This window comes from Penaeus chinensis, chromosome 18 (assembly GCF_019202785.1).
Source record: "Penaeus chinensis breed Huanghai No. 1 chromosome 18, ASM1920278v2, whole genome shotgun sequence".
In the NCBI taxonomy this organism is placed as follows: domain Eukaryota; kingdom Metazoa; phylum Arthropoda; class Malacostraca; order Decapoda; family Penaeidae; genus Penaeus; species Penaeus chinensis.
In genome coordinates, this window is record NC_061836.1 from 31,478,960 (window position 1) to 31,503,847 (window position 24,888).

General features: G+C 46.8%; 2 protein-coding genes across 5 annotated transcripts in view; one reads left to right on the forward strand and one right to left on the reverse strand.

Moving 5' to 3' along the window:
- Nucleotides 1–5,888: 5,888 nt before the first annotated feature.
- Nucleotides 5,889–24,888, reverse strand: part of LOC125034728 — a 284,085-nt gene continuing 265,085 nt past the window's right edge. For 2 of the 3 annotated variants that reach the window (XM_047626660.1, XM_047626661.1), the window contains 5 exons: nt 12,777–13,229; nt 11,141–12,460; nt 10,835–11,029; nt 10,419–10,608; nt 5,889–10,208 (listed from right to left, as the gene is read on the reverse strand). In XM_047626660.1, coding sequence (XP_047482616.1) covers nt 6,634–10,208; nt 10,419–10,608; nt 10,835–11,029; nt 11,141–12,460; nt 12,777–13,229 — 5,733 coding nt within the window. In that variant the 3' untranslated portion in view covers nt 5,889–6,633. Of the gene's footprint in view, nt 10,209–10,418; nt 10,609–10,834; nt 11,030–11,140; nt 12,461–12,776; nt 13,230–16,214; nt 16,496–17,551; nt 17,653–24,888 lie in introns of those variants that run through there. The other variant, XM_047626662.1, reaches the window with a different exon arrangement.
- On the forward strand, nt 17,727–19,018 carry LOC125034729. Of its 2 annotated transcripts, none has more exons than XM_047626663.1 (3): nt 17,727–17,858; nt 18,202–18,480; nt 18,900–19,018. In XM_047626663.1, the coding sequence occupies exons 1-3, from the start codon at nt 17,783–17,785 to the stop codon at nt 19,016–19,018; spliced, it is 474 nt and encodes a 157-aa protein (XP_047482619.1). In that variant the 5' UTR covers nt 17,727–17,782. The 2 variants fall into 2 exon arrangements, with proteins under 2 accessions (XP_047482619.1, XP_047482620.1); XM_047626664.1 differs by having other exon boundaries at nt 17,736–17,858; nt 18,325–18,480.

Genomic DNA, 24,888 nt, shown 5'->3' on the forward strand with positions numbered 1-24,888 from the left:
TAGTCATTTCAATGGAGAAAACCATGAAAGCTTGTGGTGTTGACAAACTTTTCATGAAACGGAGCAAGCCACTGCTGATAACTATAATCATGCTTACTCCATCTACCTTTGTTATTTATAAATTGAAGTTTGAATTAATAATGACGATATCGAATCATACATCACAGTTAAAGTTTAAATGACATTTGTTGCGTATCGGCGTGACTGTCAGAGTGTCTTGAGGCCAGGTATGTTCGTTAAGAGGGACTGGGTTTGGCTTGGGGAGTCATAACGTGATATTTGCGTCGGGAGTTAGATTTTATAGTTTTATTATTGTTACATAACGTCATGTTTGTAAATAGGCAAAGTGACGTACTCGCTCCAGACGTGATTCTGCAATCTTTTAGAGAATTCATAGCGCTTTTGTATTCGCGGAAGTCTGGCCTCATTACTATAGGACTGTGATTGTGGATTCCAAAGTTTTTTTTTTCTTAGTGGTCATAATGTAATAGGAAAAACTATTTTGTTTAAATGTAGTCGAGAGATGGGCAATTCCAATTACATTTCATATAATTTCGAAATATCGTTCCAGTAATCCTCGTTACTTCATATATTTACTGGAGGTATGAAAAGCTAGTGGAGGAAAATGAAATGAATATATATTTTTTTCTAAATCAGGTGTAGTACCACAGAGGATGATTGGCAATGATGACGATAATCGCATGGATTTGTAGGCTAAAAATAAGGGAATTTACAGAAGCTTATAGGAACGCTTATAGACGGGAGTATTAGTACGTGGCTAGTTCTTTGAAAGTTTAAGATTCCTGCAAAATTTGAGTTAATTTAGCAATGTACAAAAAAGATGTTGGATTAGAATTGTAGGCGTTAATAGATATGAACACTGGGAAGTATGATGAAAACTGAAAATGGTAGAAGGGGTTGTTTCGTGGTCATAAACAAAATCACGGTCACCCAGTAAGGTCGGCTTAAGACAGATCAAGATGCGGGTGACCTCATGCAGATGGGGGAAGGAGAGAGGGGAGGGGTGAGGTGGAATTAAAGGGGCTTGCTTGGACTTAAGGTGGGGGGGGGGGAGGGGGAAAAAGAAGGGTTGGGTGGGGAAGGGGTGCTGAGCGAGTGGGTGGAAGGGTCAAGTACAACTACCAATTACCCAGAAGTTGGAAGACCTCAGATCTGTATTATTATAACGGATTATTCTGGTCATCACGTCCCAGGTGGATCTTCGGGAAAGCTTCTGAGTTCATTATGGCGATGGCGTGATTACTTCTGTTTATGAATGCATATTTTATATTGCAGTAATAGTACAGAGTACGATAATATTACGTGATTATTAAACATTGTCACTGTAGATGATGACAATCAAGTTACTTCATACTTGAGAAGATTACTGTGTATCATAAGTGCTGGTTATAGGTACATAACTATCATTAATACATTCTAAGCGAAACCCAAACATTACCCGATTGCTAAGATCCTTCCTCTATCGACAAATGTATTTCTAGCGAATACCAACAAAGTTCCTCTAGGCATGAAAAGCGAGGCAAATCGAAAGAGCTCCCGTGGTCCTACGTGACGAGGGGGGCAGTGGGAGGCTGTGGTCATCCGTCACACGTGGCTTCTTGGGTGGCTGACTTGGACACCCCCTCCCTTCCTCCGGTGCTCCTCGTCCTCCTCCTCCCGGGCTTTCTCGTCTTATCAGATTCTCTAATGCAGATATTTGTTTTGTGTTCGCGTGTGCACTCCTAAAGCAGGCGAGGCTGGAAACCCACCGGGCGTCGGTTGGGGCGCCGATTTTCATCTCCTTTCCTATCTTGGCGATCTCTTCACTCTCGTCTTTGTGGGAAATGTTTAATCTTGGAGCTGAACAAACACTCTTTTGTTTGACGTGATGAATACTGGTGTCGGCGAGGTACGATTCGTTGTATAATCTGAGATATCGAGGGATGGTCTGTTAGCATTAGATTTGCATTAAAAAAAAACGCTAAACATAGTGGAAATGTTTAATCCGCTGAAATATACCACTAAATGTACAGGATATGAAAGAATATTTGCTAAGTATACTGGTAATTCATTTTATATTGGAAGGTGAACAACAAGAAATGTTATCATTATTATGCACACGTACACTACACAATCGCATGTACACATAAGCGCACGCACGTACGTACGTACTTAGGTACGTATGTACACACACACACACACACACACACACACACACACACACACACACACACACACACACACACACACACACACACACACACACACACACACACACACACGAGCGCGCGCATATATATATATATATATATATATATATATATATATATATATGTTTACATATATATGTGTTAGTATATATATACACACATATATCTACGAATACACACGCACACAAACAGACATACGTGTGTGCTTGTTTAGATATATACATGTGAATGTGTAAATGTATATGTATATATGTATATGTATATATGTATATGTATATATATGTATATGTATATATGTATATGTACATATGTATATATGTTTACGTATACATGTATAAATGCATATGTATATATGTATATGTATATATATATGTATGTAAATGCATATATGTACATATATATTCATATGTATATATGTGCATATACATATACATGTATACATATATATATATATATATAAACATACGCATATACATACACACATGTATATATATAGATATGTAAACATATGCAAATACACACACATGTATATATATATATATGTATATATGTATATATACGTGTGTATATATTTATATATACATAAATATATATATGTATATATATGTACATACATATACATACATATATAGATATACATAAATTTATACATATACATAAATTTATAGATATACATACACATACGTACATACACACACATATATATGCATACTGTATATATATATGTATAAATACTTATACATACACTTACATATACATACATCTATATGTATGAAGATATACATACACTTACATATACATACATAAATACATATACATAAATATATACATATTCATAAATGTATACATATACATTAATGTATACATATACATAAATATATCCATATACATAAATATATACATATACATAAATATATACATATACTTACACATGTACATACACATACATATATATGCATACTGTATACATACATCTATATGTATAAATACATATACATACACTTGCATATACATACATATACTTGTACACATACCTATGTATATGTATAAACATAGGCATGTATATATGTAGATATGGATATCGTATATGTTTATGCAGTATATGCATATCTCTATATTTTATATATACAAACGCATACACATACATACACTTGTATACTTGAATGTATGTTTACATACAAACTCATATATGTCTGTATGTATACATACTTGTATACTTGTATGTGTAGACGTATGTATGTATATACATATATATATTAAAGATAGATATACATATGTACATGCAAGCATACATTTATAAATGTACTTGCCATGATCAGGCGATACCCTGGCATTGTCAGCCTTTGAACCGCCAAAGAGAATGATTGATATGTACCGAATGCCTTGTTATACTACAAAGGACTCAAAAATATTTCCAGGATCAGAAATGCCCGGGGAGAGCCTGAGGCCACTCCAGCAGGTACCCAAATTTCCCTCCTTTTGCCTCTTATCCTGACCATGCTGATAGATAAGGCGTTATCTCGTTCATCAGGGGCATCCATACCTGAAATATCTAACTCTGATATACTGCTGATTGGTTCGATAAACCGATTTTACGGTCTGAAGACAAGATCATAAATCTTCCTGTAATGCAGAAGTTGTATGAACAAGTGCATATTAGAAATATTTTTGGTGTATCAATTATTATATAAATAAATTTTGTTTTTAGATATATTGTTTTTATATTTAATGTTTAGAACCTTAAGGCTCAAATGAGAAACTTAATCGTGTTTTCGCTTGAGGCTTCACTTCTGTTGTCTAATAAAGCAAAGGAAAGTCTCCGGTTACCTGAGAAGAGTGATTGTGTGAAAGCAAAAAAACAACAGATGGCTCGACTAACATCAGTTCATGAATATTCAAAGCGTTCGTTATTCTGTCCGAGACTGCAGACAAAAGCTATGGCGTTGGATTTGAACAATGCCGTATTTAAAACGCTAAGCAGATGTCGGGACTCTCCTGTAACCACAACATTTATTCTCTATATCACAGTGCAAGGAAGGCTCTCGAGTGAAATGCGTCTCGCTTCTAGAGAAAGTTCTCAGTTACGCCAATCATTTTCCTGAATTGTAATTTTTTTCACTCTATAAATTCAGATTTAGGGGTTTTCTGTAGCGTTAATGCATCCTAATACAGCAGTTTAAATGTTTGTTTTAGTTACCCACATAACCATTTTCTTTAACAGAGCAGCGCGCTTATATACTAGTGCATACGAGAGAGACAGATTTACAGAGAAACCTCATGGCCTTTCTTAGTAAACTCTGGCGTATTTGTCATCTAGGAAGACTTTCTTGATTTACTGTAATTATCGTGCGATTTTCGCTGAAGGGCGATTATATTAGCATGTTTATGATCAGAGTAGCAGTCCGGATTAGGCTATCTCTTGAAAACTAAATTAGTTTGAATTATATAGGGCATATCATTTCTTTTTTCGTACGGAAATGATCAAATATTGTTTCCAGACGACACATTATATTCTGTGTTGTTTGAAAATCAGCTTGGAACAATTTCTACTCGAACTGACTTTGATTTTTTTTTCCATCTCCGCTCTCAATTTGGGATGCGCGAAATGGGTGAATGAATTAGGCGCCGCATCACTTACTCTGGGCGTTCAGGTACTGTACGCCCTTGGTCTGGGTGGAGGCACTGTTGTCTGATGAAGTGTGGGAAGGGACGTGATAAATGAAAGTCCAGGTGGTGTGTAATTAAGTAAGGTCAGGTAGGGAGAGTTCGTAGTTTAGGTGAGAGTAAACAGGTTTTACACAGGTGAGTTGTCATTAGTGGAAATACAATAAATGATTAATCTTTTTTTCTACCTATTAAAAAAAATACCAAAGGAAAACACATCAACCGTTAGCTCGCAAATATATATTTTTTTCATGGAACGGTTACCATCGTCTCTCCCATAAAAAAAGGGTTTGCTAATTTGACCGGACTTTTATGGCGAGTCTGTGGGTGTAACGCAATGAATTTAGTGATGCGAATTTCTAGTGCACCATGATTGTTTCTTGTTAAACCTGCGTGGGAGGGAGGTAAGTAGCGGTTCAATTGGACCAACCTAGATAGATTATTGTTTTAGGTTTGAGTCAATTATTCATATTAAGGAAGTGTAGGCTGGATGTCTGTGTTTGCTTGTCATGTGTATTTCTCTTTCAGTATTATCATGGCCCATATTTTAATTGTTTTCTCTGTTTATAGAATTGTTCTATTGTCGCGTGAATATTGTATGCTTATGGCTCATTTTTTCATTTTTAAACAAAACTTTATACTGATATGAAGGGGTATAGTATCTTTTGCATCTTTAATATATATTTTTGTACAGATTCTTCGTTTGAATATTATATAGTATTGTGTGATTTGCGAGTGTAGGCTGGATGTCTGTGTTTGCTTATGTCATGTGTATTTCTCTTTCAGTATTATGGGCCATGATATTTTAATTGTTTTCTGTTTTTAGAATTGTTCTATTGTCGCGTGAATATAGTGTGCTTAAGGCTCATTTTTTCATTTTTAAACAACACTTCTTTCGTGTGGCCCGGCGATGTGAAGGGGTATAGTATCTTCTGCATCTTTAATATATATTTTTGTACAGATTCTTCGTTTGAATATTATATAGGATTGTGTGATTTGCGAAGAAAACGAAAATTTATTGTTGTAGCGTCATAGAGCTCTGTTTATTACAAAACATACAAAAACAGCAATATACAGAAGAATTTATAGAGTAATTTGTTTGTACAACATATATATGTACACAATTTGGCACATAACAAGTCAGATTCACAAGCACACAATCAGAAGCGTGCAGAAAAAAAGCTTTGTGACTGTACAATAAATACAAATATAAAACAACAGTAATAATACAGCTTAACTTGCTACTACTGAGATCCATAACTTAGTATCACAATGAAAGAAAATTCTGGAACCTCCGGCGAGCTGAACCAAGACGAAGGCTCCTCACAGCACAGGTACGTCTATTAGTCACCACATCAAGTTCTTCCTCCAAGTCGCCAGGTCATATCTTGTGTTACCAAAGTGTTGCTCAGTCATCAAATAGCATAACAGGTACAGGTGATTAAGTACTATCAAAGTCTTAAAAAATAAATACATGGTAAACCGCTCAACTCTTAGTAATAAGAGTTATAGTTCTAAAGATACATTAAAAGAACAACACTGGCTTCACAATGTAGGGGATTTTTCTTAGGCGTGATCGGTGTCTTCCCCTGAATATCAAACAATTTCTCAAGTGCGACTTCAAGAATTATTTACGACAATAATTTGTCATGTCTTTTTGTTACTGAGAATATTTGTTGTTTTTATGACACTGTAGTTTGGTTACGATGCATAAACTTACGACTGAATCACTGGCAATATGTACAAGGGGATGCGAGTATTAAGCTTTCGGCTTAAACCTGGACATGTAGAAATCGCAGTCATTGCAGTAGGTGGAAGGCGGATTGACACACTTCTTCCGACATAAGTTGCACGGCTGGAGAGCGCTGCCCGTGGCTGAGGCAGGAGCCGCGTTGGACTTCTTGCCTGCCTTGTTGACCGTGGTGTAGATGGCTGACGGGTCTAGTGGGCCGCAGAAGTGACTGGGGCCTCCCTTGACTCCGCCGCGACCCACACTCCCGTACCCCGACCCGTGCTGCGGCTGTTGCTGTTGCTGCAGTGAGTGTCCGTGAGGAACCTGCTGCTGCCCTGGATGGCCGGACTGCTGCTGGCGGTTGTAGGCCGCAGACGATGTGTGGTTGTGGGGCGGCAGGCCAGAACGACTCTGCGAATGCATGGCTTGGTGCATCTGGGGGTGTGCCTGTGGCTGGCCCTGCGTGTGGCTCGGGTGTGGCACTCGCTGGTAGGGAGGGAACGTTCGCTCTGTCTCCGAGTGGTGCTGGAATCCAAGGCTGCTGTTCTGGCGAGTCATCATCCCTGGGTAGGGGACAGCGGACGCTCTCTGTTGCGGTTGCTGCTGGTAATGATGTGGCGGAGGCTGCTGCTGCTGCTGTCCTGGAGCATGTCTGTGGTGTGGCTGCTGCTGTTGCCCCGGCCTGGCCGCCGGAATCAGGTGAGGCATCTGTCCGGGGTGGAGGCCATTGGAGAGGGTACGCGACTGGCTCTGCCCATGGACGACGTGGGGCATCTGACTGCCCTGGCCGTGGCTGGGAGGGACATGTGAACTCAGGGGTTTGGACACACTGGGGGGAGGCTGGTAGGGTGGCGGTAGCCTCACCTGCCCACCGTTACTCTGAGGTGGCTGCTGGTACTGCTGGCCAAGAGTCTGGTGAGGGTGGGATGGGTGCGCGTGGGCGTGCAGAGGCTGGGTGTGGTGGGGTTGAGCAGAGTGGGACTGGCTGGTGTAGGCTTGAGCTGGATGCTGACCGGCAGACTGCGGGGGGTAAGATTGCGCGGGATGCGGGTGGGGAGGGTGGGGATGGGGCTGGTAATGGGCAGGCTGGTTAGGGTAACTCTGGGTGGCGTGCGTCTGTGGCGGCGCCGGAGGGAAGTGGGACTGAGGCTGGGACTGGGGCTGGGACTGGGGTTGGGGTTGGGGTTGCTGCTGGGGTTGGGAAGTGACAGACTGGTAGTGGGGGCTCGCCTGTGGTGTGGGCACGTTGGGCTTTGAGGACTGAGTTGGGCCATTCGTTCTAGGGCTCACAGGTTCGCCACAGGAGGAAGTGTCCGTGTCAGACATCGAGGAAGTCATCGCGGACTTCAGGACCCTCTCGAGGATCGGGTTGGGGATGTAGGCGTCCTCCTCCTCATCTTCGGCCGTCGCAACGAGCACCACCTGGTCACAGAAGGTCACACTCTTCTTGGATTTTTTCTTTTTAGCGCCATCACTAGACGTCGTGTCTGTGCTTGTGTTAAGTTCAGAATCTTCTTTGGCACTGTCACTAACACTATCCTTACTACTAGTATTAACACTTTCACTGTGTTCGGTCCGTGTCCGATAAGAGGAACTAAGTCTGCTCTCATGCCCACTGTGGGACGGAAACTGTAAAGAGTTACACTGGGTGTACTCTCTCGTGAACATTTCTTTACTCACAACACGCTGCCGCTCTGTCATTTCCTCGCGCGAGGGCTGAGGGGCAGGAGGCGCAAGACGGCTGTCGACCTCGTCTTGGCCTGCTTCAGGTTTCGTCGTAGACACACTCACATTCTCAAACTTGGAGGCCAAGTTCCTTACAGAATTGATATTGTTCTCCTTTGCACTGTTACTGTTGTTCTCTTTCACCTCAGATTGTGCCCCTGACGCGGGTCCGTTTTGTTCTTGCATTTTCTTGCGCATGGCTGCCTGCTTGGCTTGCAGCTCATGCAGCCAATCGCCGCTGCTCTTTGGCGGCAACGGCTTTACCCGATCATCAGTCGTGGTGCCATTCGTGTCCTTGCTCTCGACAATCTGCTGCCGCTTCTGCTGGAGCTGAGCTAACAGACTCGAGGGCTCGGGGGCGCTGTGGGCCTCGGGTGTAGCCCTGGACTCTGGCGGGGGCGGGGGGAGGAGTCCCCGAATTTTCAGATCCTCCACAGCCTCCTCCAGTGGAGGAGGAGGAGGAGGAAAGTCTTCACTGCTTTGCCTTGAGTGCGAGATCTCGGGCCAAGATGAAGAAACGTGATTCTGCTGATTCTGTTTGGAATAAAGTTGCTGCTGCTGCTGATGCAGTTGCTGGAAATCGTCTTGTCGCTGCTGCATTTTCGGCTCTTGTTTGTGAGACTGCTGAGCATACTGCTGCTGTTGATGGTGATGCAGCTGCTGGTAGGTCATCTGCTGTTGGGCCTCCCTCGGAGTGGCCTCCTGGTGGACGTCGGCGCAAACGGTTATCTGCGTCGGCGTACCTGGTGGCTGCTGGTGGTGCTGCTCCGGGTACATCGGGTTGTTATAAGGAAGAGAGTTGGTCTGGTAGGTATCGTACTGCTGCATTTGCGTGTGGATGTACGGCAGCGACTGTGGTTCAGTTTTCAGCATGTTATTGTTATTGTTGTTGTTTACGATCTCTGGCGTGTAGCAGCGAGGTGGAAGGGCGGGCGGGTTCTCCTGCTCAATGTCACTGGGAGGGAGAGGATATGGCGGCCGCTTCTCTCGCTTCTTCTCGTCCTTTCGGCTATTTTTGTCGTTCTTCTGTGAAATCTGATTCTTTTCGTTCTGTGAAAGCTGGGAATTGATGCGCTGGGGTATGGGAGGAGGTACCTTCAGGGCCGCGGCGTTCTTGGCTGGGGAGAGCCCCTTGCCGACGCTGCCGTGGAAGCTTTTCCTCATGAGTTTGCTGCGCTCCAGGTTCGGGTTGCTGTACTCCAGGTGGCCCTCGCTCAGGTAGCCCGCCATGGTCTTCTCCCCCGAGGGCGTGGTCGGTCGGGAAAAGCTTCGGACTTCCAGGTCATCGGTGGCCGCCTTCGGGTTCTCTCCGTCCTGGCCCTCGCGAAGGTCCGGCATGCTGCGGTTCTTGCGCCGGATGAGGCCGCCCATCAGCAGCTTCCGCCTGACCTTGTGCTGCTTCTTCCCGATCGGCTTCTCTTCCTTCACCTCCACAATGGCGTTCACGTCGTCCTTGTCGGCTCCCTTCTTCGAACTCTTGGAGCTATGGTCGCTGGCGTAGTCGCTGTCCACGGCTCGGGACTTGGAGCTCTTCTTGTCCTTGTGGGCCTTCTCCTTTGTCTTTTCGGCCGCCTTCTTCTCCTTCGGCCTCTCGATGTGCACTTCCACGTCCTCCTTTTTCGTCATCTTCTCCGACGCCTTCTTTCCCTTCTTGGGCAGAGTGGCGTAGATTTCGATATTGGTCGTCTGCAACTTCTCGGCCGTCTGCGCCAGGGTGACGGCTGTGTCCAGCTGGTCCTGCGACCTGGCCTGGGAGCCGCTGGAGGCATCGCGGGACCCTTGGCGGCTGTGGTGGACGGAGCCCTCGCGCGAGCCCTGGCGGCTGGTGCGGGATCTCTGCGAGTCTCGCGAGCCTTGGCGACTGTGGTGGGGCGCATCTGGGGGGCGAAGGGCTCATGAGAAACCGTTCATAATGTACAGACACCGAAAAAATAATTTATTTGATCTCGGCTTTACACACAAACAAACAAATGAAAACACATATATAAACCAACTCTTCAATATATACCAAAAAAAAAAAAAAGAAAAAAAAAAAAGAAAGAAAAAAAAAAAAAAAAAACATAACGGAACTGCAGCAAAAGGCTTACCCATTTTGTATTGGCCTTCCCACGCTGCAGTCTCCTCCTGGATGAGGATGCGTCGGTGCAGCGACCTCGCCCGCATGACGCACGTGTTGTGCTTCATGCGCGCGAAGGTCAGCGAGTGGGCGTTGTTATAGGGGGCGTCCATGGCGGCTCGGGTCTTGGCCGCCGCGGCATTGCACAGGTCGAGGGCGCCCTGGGGAGGAACGGGGCAGGTTAGATTGGTATTCCGGACATTCGTGGCGAAAACGAAGTGATTATAGGTAATTGTTAATTAATGAAAACAAGTAGTAACGAAATATGCTGATTAGCATCATTCAAAATACTGATATGAATGAAACCTACTGATGAATATTAATGCCCTTCAAAATTCTAATATGAATGAAATATACTGATGAACATAAATAGCATTATATACTAACGGGAAGGTCTCCGGCCTCCTCGCGCGCTCTGGCTTCCTCCAGCAGCGAGTCCGCAGCCAGGCACAAAGCCTCGCAGTTTCCTCCAGTCTCGCTTTCTGTTAGTGTGCTGACGCTGCTGCTATCTTGCTGACTCCCGCCCGTGTACGTTCCAGGGCTGTCGCTCGCCTGCACACATTCTGGGATTTGTTGAAGCTGCTGCAAGAAAAAAAGAGGGCATTAGTTCAAAGGAATATTTTTCGAATGATTCAAGGCTGAACATCACTGATTTCTACGCTTCGCACGACAGGAGATGAGGATGCTCCTTACCTGCAAGTTATGCTTCAGATTCTGCTGAATTGGATAGGAGTCGTTCGAAGAGAGCGAGTAGGAGTCGTAGCCGGGGTCGTACTGGCCGTTGGGCGCCGCGCTGGGCTGCTGCCCGCTGGGGGCGTGGTTGTGCGGGTGCCCGGGGACGCCCACGCCCAGATTCGCATACTCGGGGTGGTCGCCGCGCGAGGGGCTGGGCGGCGCCTTGGCGGTGGGCGAGGGGGGCTGGCGGCCGGCCTTGCCCACGATGAACAGGTACGGATTCTCAAGCGACGTCGACGACGACGACGACGCGCTGTTCCGGTCGCCGCTCCAGTTGCCGGAGTCGCGGCGTCGCGGGACGTTTCCTCCCTCGGGCATCTTAAGGCCGTCCTTCTCGAACTGCTCGAGGGACGAATTGCTGTTTCTGTTCCCGTGCTGATTGTAGCCGGTGCTGCTGCAGCTGACGGACCGCTGGCGCTCCTGCCGCTGCGAGTCGTTTCGCCTGCCGGCGTAGACGGAGTCGTCGGAGTCGAGTCGGCCGCGGCCGGGGATGCTGGGCTTGTTCGGCAGGACGGAGCCGCTCTGCTTGATGCTCTCCAGCTGCCGTCGGTAGTTGGACGTGCCCTGGTCGAACACGTCGTCGCTGTGGGCCTCGCCGGCGCCGTCCTGGTACACCTGCGTCACGGTGTGGATGTTCTGGTAGTCGCGGTGGCCGTCGCGCTGGGCCGCCACCTCGGGGCTGGGCGTGATGGCGCGCCGCGGCGTCGGCCCGCTCACGTCCACGCACTTCTCGGGGTTGGGCGTGACGGCGCGGCGGGTCGTGGCCTGCGAGTAGGGCTCCCCGGCCGCCGAGCCTTTGTGGGGAGGCTGCGCGGCCCGGTTACTGGCCCGGTGGCCCGGCACGAGGGACACCGTCCGTGGGGCCGTGTCGACGGGCACGGGCGTGCCACTGGGATTTGCATAGAGCAGCAGGAGGGGCTGGAAGTGGCCGCGACGACACTTGTCGACGACCTGCTCCCAGTGCGGCCCTATTTCTCGTACTGTCGCATCGTCGAAGTATATCCACACTCGGAGCTTCGTGTGATAAAAGAAGGTGGAGTAATGCTTTCCGTAGTAGGTAACGACTCCGACTAACTGGTGCTGCGTATGTTGAGCCCAGCGGTCATCCACAACACTCTGGAACACGTCGCGGAGTCGTAGCGTCGTGCCCACGGTGGCGAACACGGCCATGATGTGCTCCAGCGTCGGCCGCTCCGAGTCCCACACCACGCCGATGGACACGATCTCGGGCCGGTTCATCAGCGTCCGGCAGATCTGTATTTTGGCCCCGCAAGCACTCTGGGGACGAGAGCAAAATAATGGTTATTAAGATGGTGATACAGATTATGACACACTTACTGGTATATACCAAAAAGTATAGTGATATGTATGCATTTCCAGCTAACCATGATGCTATATATGTATGTATATATAGAGACACGCACACAAACACACACACACACACACACACACACACACACACACACACACACACACACACACACACACACACACACACACACACACACACACACACACACGCACGCACGCACGCACGCACCCACACGTCTGTCTGTCATTATCTATCCCAAAGCAGAATTCCTGAAGCACTCACGGGGCAATCTCTGATGTCGCCCATGCCGCCGGCCTTCTTCAGGAGCTGGCCGAACATGTCGAGGGAGACCTGCGGCTGCGAGCCCGACGCGGCGGGGTCCTGCATCTGCCTGGCCTGTGCGGTGAGCGCCGAGGCCGACACGTAGTGCACCATCTGCGTGAAGGGCAGCGGCTCGGACGTGGCCCCGCATTCGCCGCAGACGCTCTGCTCGACCAGCGTCATGGCGAAGCGCTGGTGGGGAATGCAGTGGCGCGCGTTGCACATGTCCTCGGCCTCCCCGCTGGCGATGTGGAAGTGGATCCGCAGCAGAATGTTCTCGAAGCACTCGGCGGCGTCGTCCATGAAGCCCAGCTGGAAGCGCTGCTGGTTGTAGAAGGTCTGGGCGAGGGCGCGGCGGAGGGCGTCGGGCGGCAGCGCGGACTCATGGCTGTACTGTAGCTGAGAGAAGAGTTCCTGCGGAGAAGAAACAAAGGCAGTTAGTATAATGCGGCGTGACTTAATATATCTATTCCTAAAAATTAACTAGATTAAAATGTGGTAAAAGCATAACATATATGGTTTGGGCTACAAAGTACCTCACGAAAATGGAATAAACATGTGGATATCCGTAAAACCCCATTCACGGCGACTGCATTCCATATTCCAGTGAGGCGTGTAAAGGCACAGTCACAACGACATAAATGTTACAATACAAATTTCTTCCTCTCGAATGGCGACCCTAAGGTTCCAACTTGGGTTCCCGCAGCTGCTGGAATCCCCCCCCCCCGTAATCCAACAAAGGGTCGAACAATCATCCCCCCCTGCGGTTCGCCCCGCCACAACATTCCTGGGAATCCAAAAGGCCAAATTCCAAAACAGGAATATTCCTCCAGGCACGGTCACCATTTTCTCGATTTATCAATCACTCCATTTTAGTTCTGTTTTCCCTCCCCCATCCCATTGATATGAAAACACTGAGTATAAAAATATATATATATACTGAAAATGAACAGGTTAAACAAGTCTAAAGGATATAATTTTACATTATCACGGCTGACTACACAGCAGACGGCAGGCCACTGATATGTCGCCCCCCGAGTGATGGATCAGAGACAGAACATTCCGTCACTATCCAACTATTTCCTTTTGAAACGACAACCCGCACTCAGATTATCCCACGCGAACGTCAAAGCAGAATACAACGAGCATCAATTATATATGCATTGCTACCAATACTCTTCTTACTTCTCGGTGGATAAGGTGACGAGTCTCCACACACAATACTACGAAGGGAGAGCGGGCGACATTCCATTCCAAGAAGCGCGGCGGTCACAATGTCCGAGGGAATGAGGGGGGGGGGTAGCTGTCGTGGGGGGGGGGGAGAAGTGGGCATCATGTAGGGGGGGTGAGGGAGGTGGGTATAGGACAGGGGGGGTGAGGTGGTGGGTAAAGGACAGGAGTGAGGTGGAGTACGAAGGGCGGAGTGGGGTGAGGTTGGGCACGCACGGCGTAGTAGGGTGGGGGGAGGTAAGAAGGGGGAGCGTGGTGGGGTCTGGGAGGGAGGAGGAGGAGGAGGGGGTACGAAGAGGGCGGGGTCCAGGGTTCAGGGGGGGTCACGACAATCCCCTTTGGTAATTACATGTAGACCAGTTTGGAATGTCCGAAGCCATTATTGTAACACCCCATCTACCACATGGAGAAATTACCATTCGTCTTTGTACATGTTAAACACCAAATCATTCTTTCCATTCTCTCGAAACTAAATTACTTCGGTTAAAAGAATAGAAAGAGAAAGAGGGAAACAAAAGAAGTAGCCAAACCATATGTCGCTACGCTCGTCACTTAATTTTGTTTTAGAAAAGCGAATCGGAATGCGCATCGGACAAAGGCAATTATATCACGTTGCAATTCCTCCGTCGAAATGCGGATCAAATTACTCAATATGCTCTCGGGCAACAATAAGGTCAGCTGGGTGACGCGAACAAACGTTTCAACAGATTAAAAAAAAAAAAACGTTTATTACCATCACCAGGAATGTGGATCGTGAATTGACTCCGCTTGAAAACCATAATGTCATTCTCTCGATAAGTCGGAATGATAATCGATGTCAACATAACGGGGTCACATAGCAAGACAACATATCGTGTCATAAATGAATTGGTGTTTGTATGTTGCGAGTTCCTGCCTGGGATGTTGCTTGGCGTGATTCTCCCCCCTCCCCTCCCGCCCCACGCTCGGGCCTCAGGCGAGTAACGGAAATACTCGGGAAATTATGTGGGTTACCTCGCCGTCTTCTTATCGAGTGGCCGATGAATGGTGCCAGAATATGACAATAATACGAGGAATGTAAAGCGGACTTCGCCTTCGAAAAGAAATACGTGGTAGTTTTCGTGTCTAAACTGATCAATCATCTACCTTCGGAGTTTCTATTTCTCACGAACACGAAGCAACTGTTATACAAACAAACACACACACAAAAAAAAAATATATATAGAAATAAAAATAAAACAAAACTCGTTTATCCGCGACGCTTTTCCGCCAAGGATCATCGCAATAAAAGTTGTTTTACCTTGACGTGGCCGCCACACGTACGATAATCGGCGTCGTGCGGTGGCCGTGCCCGCTTCGCCGCGCCCGATTCATGTGTCTGGCGACGCTTCACTTCTGCCCTGCATGACGCACGCTCTATGGCTTTCTGTACAATTACTCGAAACGCCTAAGCCTAAAATCCGGAATATGAAATTAGATCCCCAAGCGTTTCCTAATCCATCAAGCTGGTAATTTGCATATTCCGAGGCTATTCCGTTTCAATGCTTATATTTGGGTATTTTTTATGTTTTATTGAAATTAATAATAGAAAAAATATCTCACTATGTGTCGATCACGCCACATTCCTTGTGAAGAGGAATCCTACAGAAAAAAAAATCTAAACACTGAAATTCAAGCTTATTTGTAAACTGATATAACGACAGCACAATCTTGCCCATTAGACTTATCACGGCGCCCATTAGTCCGAAATCTTAGGGCCTCTGAAACGTATCGGATTTCAATCGGTAAATTACAGATCGGCGTGGCGAGGCACAATTGTTTAATCCCCGATTACCTGAGATCTGCGATAACAAGATTAATAGGAAAAGGCTCAAATTCCTAAACACACACGGAGAGTGGCTATCACTCCCCTGTCTGTATCCCTGTCTGTCTGTGTCTGTGTCTATGTCTGTGTCTATGTCTGTCTCTGTATGTGTCTCATGCACACACGAATAGAGAAAGATAAGAGAGAAGAAAGAGAGAAAGAAGAAAGAAAGCAAGAAAGAGAGAAAAGATACGAGAGAAGACGGGAAAAGTAAAAGAGGCGAATAATACAAACACAAAAAACGCTGTTGTAAAAAAAAAGAGGGGGCCCACATAGACCTACTGTAACACGACACGACCTCATGACAACGCACCACAACAACTCACCTTGAGAGCTTGTCGGAGGGAAAACGTTTGTATGTTCATGTTCCCGGGGGTATAATTTACGACGGGGAGAGTGGTACAAATCATCTTGGTACAATGTGATGCCGGGGAAGTAAGCGTGGTAGGACTAGGTTCAGCAGCTGAATCATCACCGGAAGGACACTACTATGCACATCGTCGCGTGAATTTCACTTAGCGAGATCATAGTCGAAACTGTTCGGTTCTGAGTTGCATACACAAGACCATGTTTATGAATGAGGAGATACTTTCACATCTTAACACATCTGTTTGAAGAGGGGGAAAGAACCAAACCACAAAAAAACATTAGCTTCCAAAATTCGATTACGTTTCGCATTTATAAGTGCACAAACGCGCACACACACTACATAAAAGTCGTGACGCGATTTGCTTTCCATTCTCCGTTTTATATTTTGCAACTGAACGTTCTCTCCCGCCACGAGCTCTGGGCACACGTTCACTACCCCCACCCCCCCCCATTCACCTCACCCTCACCCTCCCCGCCACAGACACCAATTTTCATCCTTTCACTTAAGCTTTTTTTTTTTCCTTTCCGCTTCGACCTTTTCATATTCTCCCACTGATATCACACTTTTGGGTGTGTTTTAAGGAGCTTTAAGAGTACACTACACACTGTTTCTGTTCCGAATATTTGATTTGGAAGCCAAGTTCACTGATATAATGACCTATTGTTTTCGAACGATTGACCTTAGTCGCAGGTACTATGAGGCTGCATTCACTTCTGCCGCCGATATATATACGAAAAAAAAAAGCAACCAAGGCCCGAATACATTCACTTTCCGTCTCCGAAAGTAGCCTGGGAGTAGCGGAGTGCCTTGGAGTAGAACACGGGATATATTGGAAGGCCTTCGTCGACCCAGCGAGATCACAAGTCGAGGAAGAACACCGTCATTCGGATATTAATGTTCCCGTTATAGCTTCCTTGAGGCAGTGTCACGATGGTATTTTTTAGCGTTGGTGGGACCTTCAGATCAACTGGCTTAACGAAATATATTGCACATTTAAAAAGGTCACCAATTCAAGTGTCACACTGAAATGTATATGTAGATGATTTTCAACATTAGATGCACTTGCAAAAACGTTTACTGATTCACAAACATAACGAATACGTTTTGCACTTCGAAGACCGCTCTTCACATATGGTGTTGCCGTGAAACACTAATGTCTATCGAAACAATCGATGTTCTCTGTATTCCCGAAGATCACTTATCACAATCATGTCACTAGTTTCTTTTCAGACGGAATATTGACACAAAACACACAAAAACCCTTCATAGCACTGGCAAGACACCGGCAATTACCCTGGAATCGCGCATAGAGAGGAGCACACACACGCGCGCGAGAGCGACTGTGTCCGGCGGCAGCGGAGTCGACCACTAACTGAGGAAGAGTGAGTGTAGGTGAGTGAGTGGGCGAGCTGCACATCAGCGACCTGAGGATGGCTGGCCCGGGCGCACCTGCCTCCACCACCACCATGCCATTTCCGTTTTCCTGCCCGCGCCTGGCAGGTGTTATCCGCACAATGAGGCTACATGGGCATCCATTGGTCCTCTGTAGAGCCGGATGAAAATTTTGCCGAGGTTATGATACCGAAAATTCGCAGAGCAGGTGAGAGTGAGTTGTCGTTTTGGGAGTTGCATGCAACCCTCTCTTCTGGCGTACCGCAAGGCTCTCGCTGACCACATATGACTCGCTTCAAGCTTTGCCCTTACATTCACGCGCAACAGTAATGCTTTCATGCGCGTACACATGTCAAGGTAGTGAATGCTACACGGGGTATTGCGTTTCATGTCCAGTCCATTATCCTCTGACCTTATTAATCATAGGAAGAAAACCTTTCCTCCAAAAGAAACAGAGTAGCAGCCAATCCTTTGCTCGAGTTTTCTTTTAATTACACGGCTGTCATTTAGATTTCTGTCCTAAGTGGCTTATAGTGCTTTTGGCTCCCCAGGGTTCAGTAAGGTCCGGCAGACTCCGCCCCCCTACCCTACGGCGGGAGACCTGGCCACCGACTTCCCGGAAACCAGCCACGCGTCCTGGATCCTGACTCACTTCCATTCACTTGGTCCTACAGGTGAACACGCGTCCCCCTGCCAGAGACAGGAGCCCATTCACCCGCTACTATGGATGCATCTCACACACACTCTCGGACATCCTTCTCCATGGCGACGTCGCGCACTGCCTGGCTACACGTTCGGGGAGAAGTTACTCGGGGAAAAGATGCTTAACGGTATGACGACCCGAACTTGGATGGCAAAGGGCACACGTCACACGCAATGAATTATTGAAAGCTTTGAAATCCGATCGATGCTGTGATGCCCCTTTGTTCACATTCTGTAGACTTACACGGTAGAATTTTAGACCTCTTTTGTTGAGTCATCTGCAGACAATGAAATCTGCAAATCACCTCTCATCTTCTTTATTCTTTGAGTGGCTAAGGAGTTAATGGTGAGTGTTATTTTTTCGAAAATGCAAATGACAAATACTTTTTTTGTTTGAGAATAATAACGTAAAATTAAATCCTGTTTCCAAAAGCCCACGACAAAAACGCGTGTTTATAATGAACCCGAATTTCATCCTCACCTTTTGCATCATTTATTTCATTTTCATAGTATTTTTATTCAGTGCTAAAAAACTATGAATTTGCAGATGTAGAAAGAATCAGCGAGATCAAGCACTCCATCAAGCCGTGGTTTCGCCACCATCTCCTCCGCCCCCGCCCCCCTCCCCGCCCGGCCGCCCACAGCCCCTCTTTCAAGCAAAGGTAAGGACGAGAGCCTCTTGTGCCTCTCACGCCCACTTAAAATCTCCCGCGCCCGCTTATCCCATCCCCTCCTCCCTCGCCGGCGCCTGGGCTCTTCGGCGTGAGTGTGGTGAGCGCAAGGCCACAGGGCGCCATCATGGGAAGCGAGCGGAAAGCATCCCCGCAAACAGTCATCACTTCTATAGATGGAAGTCGCCGGCAGAACCAGCTTTTCTCAATCTCGTTATCGGCGGCGAGCATCAGGTTCCCGCGGTGACCAAGACAGGCCCATCTCCCGAGGCGCTCAAAAGTGTGGTGCAACACCTCCAGTATTTCCGGCGATGGCCCGCTGACCCCGCCGCCCACGTGGGCCAGCTCTTGGGCGTGCTCTTGGCTACATCGTGGTGGCTTAGTGCACAGCCAGGGATGAAGGGTCGGTCCCATAAGTCATCACAGATTACCTGAGTGTCCTTCCTTGAGGCGGGCAGGGCGGTTTGTTAATTCAGGTGGGCAGGAAGATCGGTTAATTCATACAGACTGGCTTGGTAATGATTTCCATAATAACGAAGTCTTTAGCCACTTCTCGAGGGCTGAGAGTAGCACCCAGATGCGGCGTGAAAGGCTATTCGCGTCCGGTGCAAACCTCACCGACCGGCCACCCATCACGGCCCTTCCGAGAAACTCACAAACACTCGCAAGTTTCACAAGGCCGGATGTAGAGGCGCGGAGAGTAAGCCTATAAGAAAGGGAGGACGTAGCCAAATAAGCAGAATAAAGTCATACAAACGTTTTGCTAATAAACCAAAATATAAAAGGAACATTTACGATAAAAAAATGAAGTAGGTAACAAGCATTCAGCAAACGGACGTGTTTTAAAAGCACACTGTGGCAGCACAACCCTAAAAAGGATTACGGCAAAAAGTTCCCTAAAACGCAGATCTGTCAAGACGCTCGAGAATTATTGGTCCTCGCAGACTCGGGTTACTAGGAGCCCGTGTTGTGTAGGTAAACACTAACACCTGCAGCTTCCACCGTTCATATGTTCTTGTCACCCCTTATCTTGTACAAATATGTACTCTGAGTTCAACACGCCAGGTAATAATATTTACACGGATAATGAAGAACCCCACAGAGATGTGTTGTGGCTGGCCGTCACCACCAGCGCGTCGAGGAGTCGCCCTCCACTCCTGCCCTTCCTCTCCCGAACCCGACGTAAACAAAATAAACTTGCCACTTAACGAAGGCAGCGCAAGAGAGAGGCTTGATTATTTTTTTCTGGGATTACGTGATAAGGCAGTGACTGAGGGCCCTCAGTCATCCCTCGCGCCCGAGCTGCCTGCTTCCTCGTGCTTCATGGCACACTTCTCTCTCACCTGTTCATTATAGAGTTGTGTAGGGTTTGTACTAACTACGTGATAGTGACATATATAACTATATTTATTTGCACATGGCGAATCGCGTAAAGTTTGTCATTTCAATGTAACATGACTTGTTCTCATTATAGTAAGGTTCATAGCACAGAATGTATACAAAAAACGGCTATATATACAGATAATGTATATAAAACATAGGATATATAAATAATGGAATACAACAACACCAATCTTATAAAAACAAAACATTATAACAAGATCCGAAGATAACGCTGGACCTAAAATAAACCCGAGACCTAAATCACCTTTTCCTGCTAGAGCAAACAAACGAAGTCATAGCTCAGGTAACCGAACACCCGCGCATGATGGAGCCTCAAGTGCCTCTGGAAAACGCGATAGGAGGTGCGTCTCAACACTGACCAGAGTCCGCTCCTCAGTAACAGTCGTATGGTCGTATGGCACGGCTCGAAATGCATGCAATTATCGCCCTTAGCAACGACGTGAATAATGACCACTGTTTATAATTTGGAATGACGGCGTATATTCCTCCAAATACGGCTAACGAGTGTTGATTACTGAGGGCCTTGTGGAACTCCTTTTCAAGCCTTTAGAGTATAGTTGAAAAATGGCAAAGTGTTTGCTACAAACATTTCTTAATAATCGCGAAACACCCCGCTACAATAGCGAAAACCATATTTTTAATTCCATACTTTACTCCCATAATGATAAAAGATTCATGACTCGTGTTTTAATCCTCCGTAATGAGCAGCGCGGCGTGGTAAGGGACAAGTCCGTGACAGTTACAGTAAACAAGGCCGGCATCTGGAGGCGTCGAGAGGATAAGAGCATAAAGAGCCGCTTGTTACGGCAGGACACGGCAGGGTCACGTGGGAGGAACTCGAGGGCCTGGCAACATCCTACACCTCTTCTTCGACCTGCAGACGTGTCAGGATCTATTTCATGATACAATCTAAAGGTTTGCTTTAAATACTGAGTAGCATATGAATCATGTATGAGTGGATACTACACAGTACATAAAGATCATTACCATTTACATAGTTTATCATATCGTTTATAAATGCTTACTTTATTTACATGTGATATCCCTTTCATAAAGTTACTCTGTGGATACACGGCCCGCCCATGTTACAACACAGAACATGACACTTTTGTGAAGTAATATATCCTGAGGTAATCCATACTGTGTGTGGTACCGCTTGCTTTGAATCTGTATCTGTTGTACATTTCTTCTTGTCTCCGTTTTATTTATTTTTAGACGCCTTGCAGACTCAGTACGATAGATACGACACACATAAAACCTGAATGTATTATGTAATCCTGAGGTATCGGTTATACAGTTGAACGGAAAGGTCAAGAGCGGTCGAAAAGGAGGTAGATAAAAGGAGAAGAATATTGAGACGAGGAAAGTGAAGAAGTGGGGACAGAGGAGAGAGAGGGAAGGGTTAAATGGATGGAGGTCGTAAAAAGAAAGGAGAAAGTAGTGGCGGGTCAGAGAGAGAGAGAGAGAGAGAGAGAGAGAGAGAGAGAGAGAGAGAGAGAGAGAGAGAGAGAGAGAGAGAGAGAGAGAGAGAGAGATCCGAAGGCGTGACACTGGTTAGGGTAAATGCAAGGCGTGATAAAAATAGGGCATAAATGCGATAATCCACGGATAAAGATTAGAGAAAAGGGGAGTAACGATCAACAAAGGAAGATTTTTATAAAGAGAGGTGAGAGGTCAGGGCGGGAACCACCCTAGCACTAACGGGTCGAACTAAATATTAATCCACCATTTTCCTCTCGGACCTCTTTCTCACGTGAAACTTTTGCCTTTTCTCTCTCTCTGTCTCTCTCTTTCTCTTTCTCTCTCTGTCTCTGTCTCTGTCTCTCTCTTTCTCTTTCTCTTTCTCTTTCTCTCTCTCTCTGTCTCTCTCTTAAATCGTTATATTTGCGAGTGTCCCTTATGTTTCTCCCTTATACTCCCGTTGATGATATCAAAGGGACGCAAAGTTTACTAGAGTAGCCACGCCCAGGGGCAGTGTGGGCGGCACCAACAGCAGACCATAAGTGTTGTGGTCGCGCCCGCAAGAACCCGCCCCGCCCGTGGTCCTGCGACGCTGCTACACCTCAAGGCCTTCTCGCGACGTGCAAGCAATGGGTAGGAATATATTGCCTTTTGTATTGATCAATTTTTACGTGTGTGTGTGTGTGTGTGTGTGTGTGTGTGTGTGTGTGTGTGTGTGTGTGTGTTAATCATAACCATGCACCCATCATGCAATGCAAGTCCTGATAAACCCTACGGGATTTTACAATACACCTTCAACGCCCCCGCGCCCTCCGACCCGACCAAAACATCACACCTACCACTGGCTGCTTTGACTTTAAATCTCTTTTAACCAGGGAAAAAATCGCTTTTCGTTTCACGTGCAAGGGTCGGTGTCCCGTGAAGCTTACTCCCTACAGCTGTCTCGTGGAGTTCCCACGCTCACCGTCTTTTTCCCTCACAAGGCACCGGGTTCCCACGGCCGAAGACGCCCTTGCGAGAGCTCCCTCTCCTTCGCCCGGAGAAAAAAAGAAAGTACTCGAACAGCGATCTCCTTGCAACTTCTATTTATGCAACCCGAAGCTGCCAATATTTCCTCGTCGATGTGACTGCAGAGGTCATTTTGATAAAGATTTAAAACGATAAAACGCCTTTATTTGTTATTCTAACGATACGAATGTTACAAAAAAAAAGCATTCGAATAGAAGCAAGAGGGTCCTATCGCCTGACCCGTGCCCCTGACCCGTACCCTTACACCGGCCCCTCACCCGACACTCTCCCGGCCCGAGTCTCATCTTCACCACGGGTCAAAGGTCAACCGCGCTGTACCGTGACCTGGACCCTACAATAACTCGTGACCCCGACAGCTCATCCTCGGGGGCCGGAGCTAGCCAACCGCAGCACGGTAATGCACGCGGTTAATGGCGCTTTGTTGCATCAATTGGAGAGTCTCGTCTTGACATACTCGCAATATCTTGTGTCGATGCATTGCAGGAAGCGAGGGAGAGGGAGAGGGAGAGGGAAATAAAGGGAGAGAGAGAAAAAGAAAGAGAGAGAAAGAGAGAACGAGAACGAACGAGAGAGAGAATGAGAAAGAGAGAAAGAACGGGAGGGAACGAGAGCAATATAGGAGAAGCCACAAAGAGAGAAAGAGAAAGAAAGAAAGAAAAAAAAAAAAACGCTGCTGCACCTCCGTCGTGAGAAATCTCTCCACCACAAGAGACCTCCATCATCACCACCACCACCACCACCACCACCGCCACCACCACCGCCACCACCACCGCCTCTCCCTCCACGACGCATCTTACAACACATCAACTATAGCGAAAAACCGGTCTTCTTCTTGCGTACCCTTTCAACGTAAGCACGGCGCAGGCGATTTATTTCAATTACCCCTAAAACAACCGAGGGGAATCACTTGTTGTGCGACTCGTCAGGAGTGTGGGAACTACAGCTTGAGGGGGTGGGTGGGGGGAAGGGGGGGGGGCGGAGAGGTGCAGGTGGGAGAGAAAGAGAGAGTGTGGGGGGGGGAGGGGGAGGATGACTGGGGGGGAGGGGGGGTTACGATGGTGGCACAAGATTACTACGACGGAGATGGGGTAGGTGGGTGGGGGGCGAGATACCACGGGTTCGGGAGAAGGAGATGGTCCTGGTGGGGATGGAGAGGGTAGGGGTGGGGGTGGGGGGTAGGTAAGAAGGAGACGCCGTGAGAACAGTCCTTGGATGTGTCCCCATGCGTCTTGCCTTTTACCTTAATGTGTTGCATAATTTGAACTATAGACATAACATGGATAATTCACTCTTGCCAAAACCTAATTAGAAAACTTCCCATAACTTGATGAATTAACTCTAAAGTGTAAATAAAAAAGAAATCCCACTTACAATAACCAAGACGATCGACTCTCACCATAATAGATAATCCACCCTCAACCCATACAGTGAATAATCCACTAGCACTTCAGAAGCGGGCAGGATACAGGGCGACAGAAGGCGACAAGAGGGCGCCTCCTTCCCATCTCAATGACACCCATAAAGGAAAAAAAAAGTGTATGTGTGCCTGATAGCAGTAATTATTGGTCGAACATCTTATAATCTGAGCCATCCGTTTGTTGGTAAGTGCACAGCATCAGTCACGCAACATCCTGCTTGCAATCTTCCTCTCACGTCTCTCCTCGCTTGGCAGTATTCAACTGTTAATGTATTTGTGTATATGTATGTGTATATATGTGTATGTGTGTGTGCATATATGTTCGATATATAATATAAAATGGATAATGTATAAAATGTATGAATATAGATTGTGTGTGTGTTTTCCGTGTATACGTACGCGCTCACCTAAAAACGAAGAAAGACAGACGAGCTCCTTCAGTCGCCTTCACAAGGACGTGCCTTATGCGAGGGGCCTCCGCACCGACGGCTACACGCACGCGGCGTCCAATTACGTCTCGCACACAAATCTGTATCACTATTAGCATATATCTA

What these genes read in the sequence shown, in the direction of transcription:
- LOC125034729 (XM_047626663.1), top strand. Translation starts at nt 17,783, where the DNA reads ATGGGCATCCATTGGTCCTCTGTAGAGCCGGATGAAAATTTTGCCGAG. An exon ending in ACCGAAAATTCGCAGAGCAG is followed by an intron (nt 17,859 to 18,201) that starts GTGAGAGTGAGT and finishes TTGGCTCCCCAG; the next exon opens with GGTTCAGTAAGGTCCGGCAG. An exon ending in CGGGGAAAAGATGCTTAACG is followed by an intron (nt 18,481 to 18,899) that starts GTATGACGACCC and finishes ATGAATTTGCAG; the next exon opens with ATGTAGAAAGAATCAGCGAG.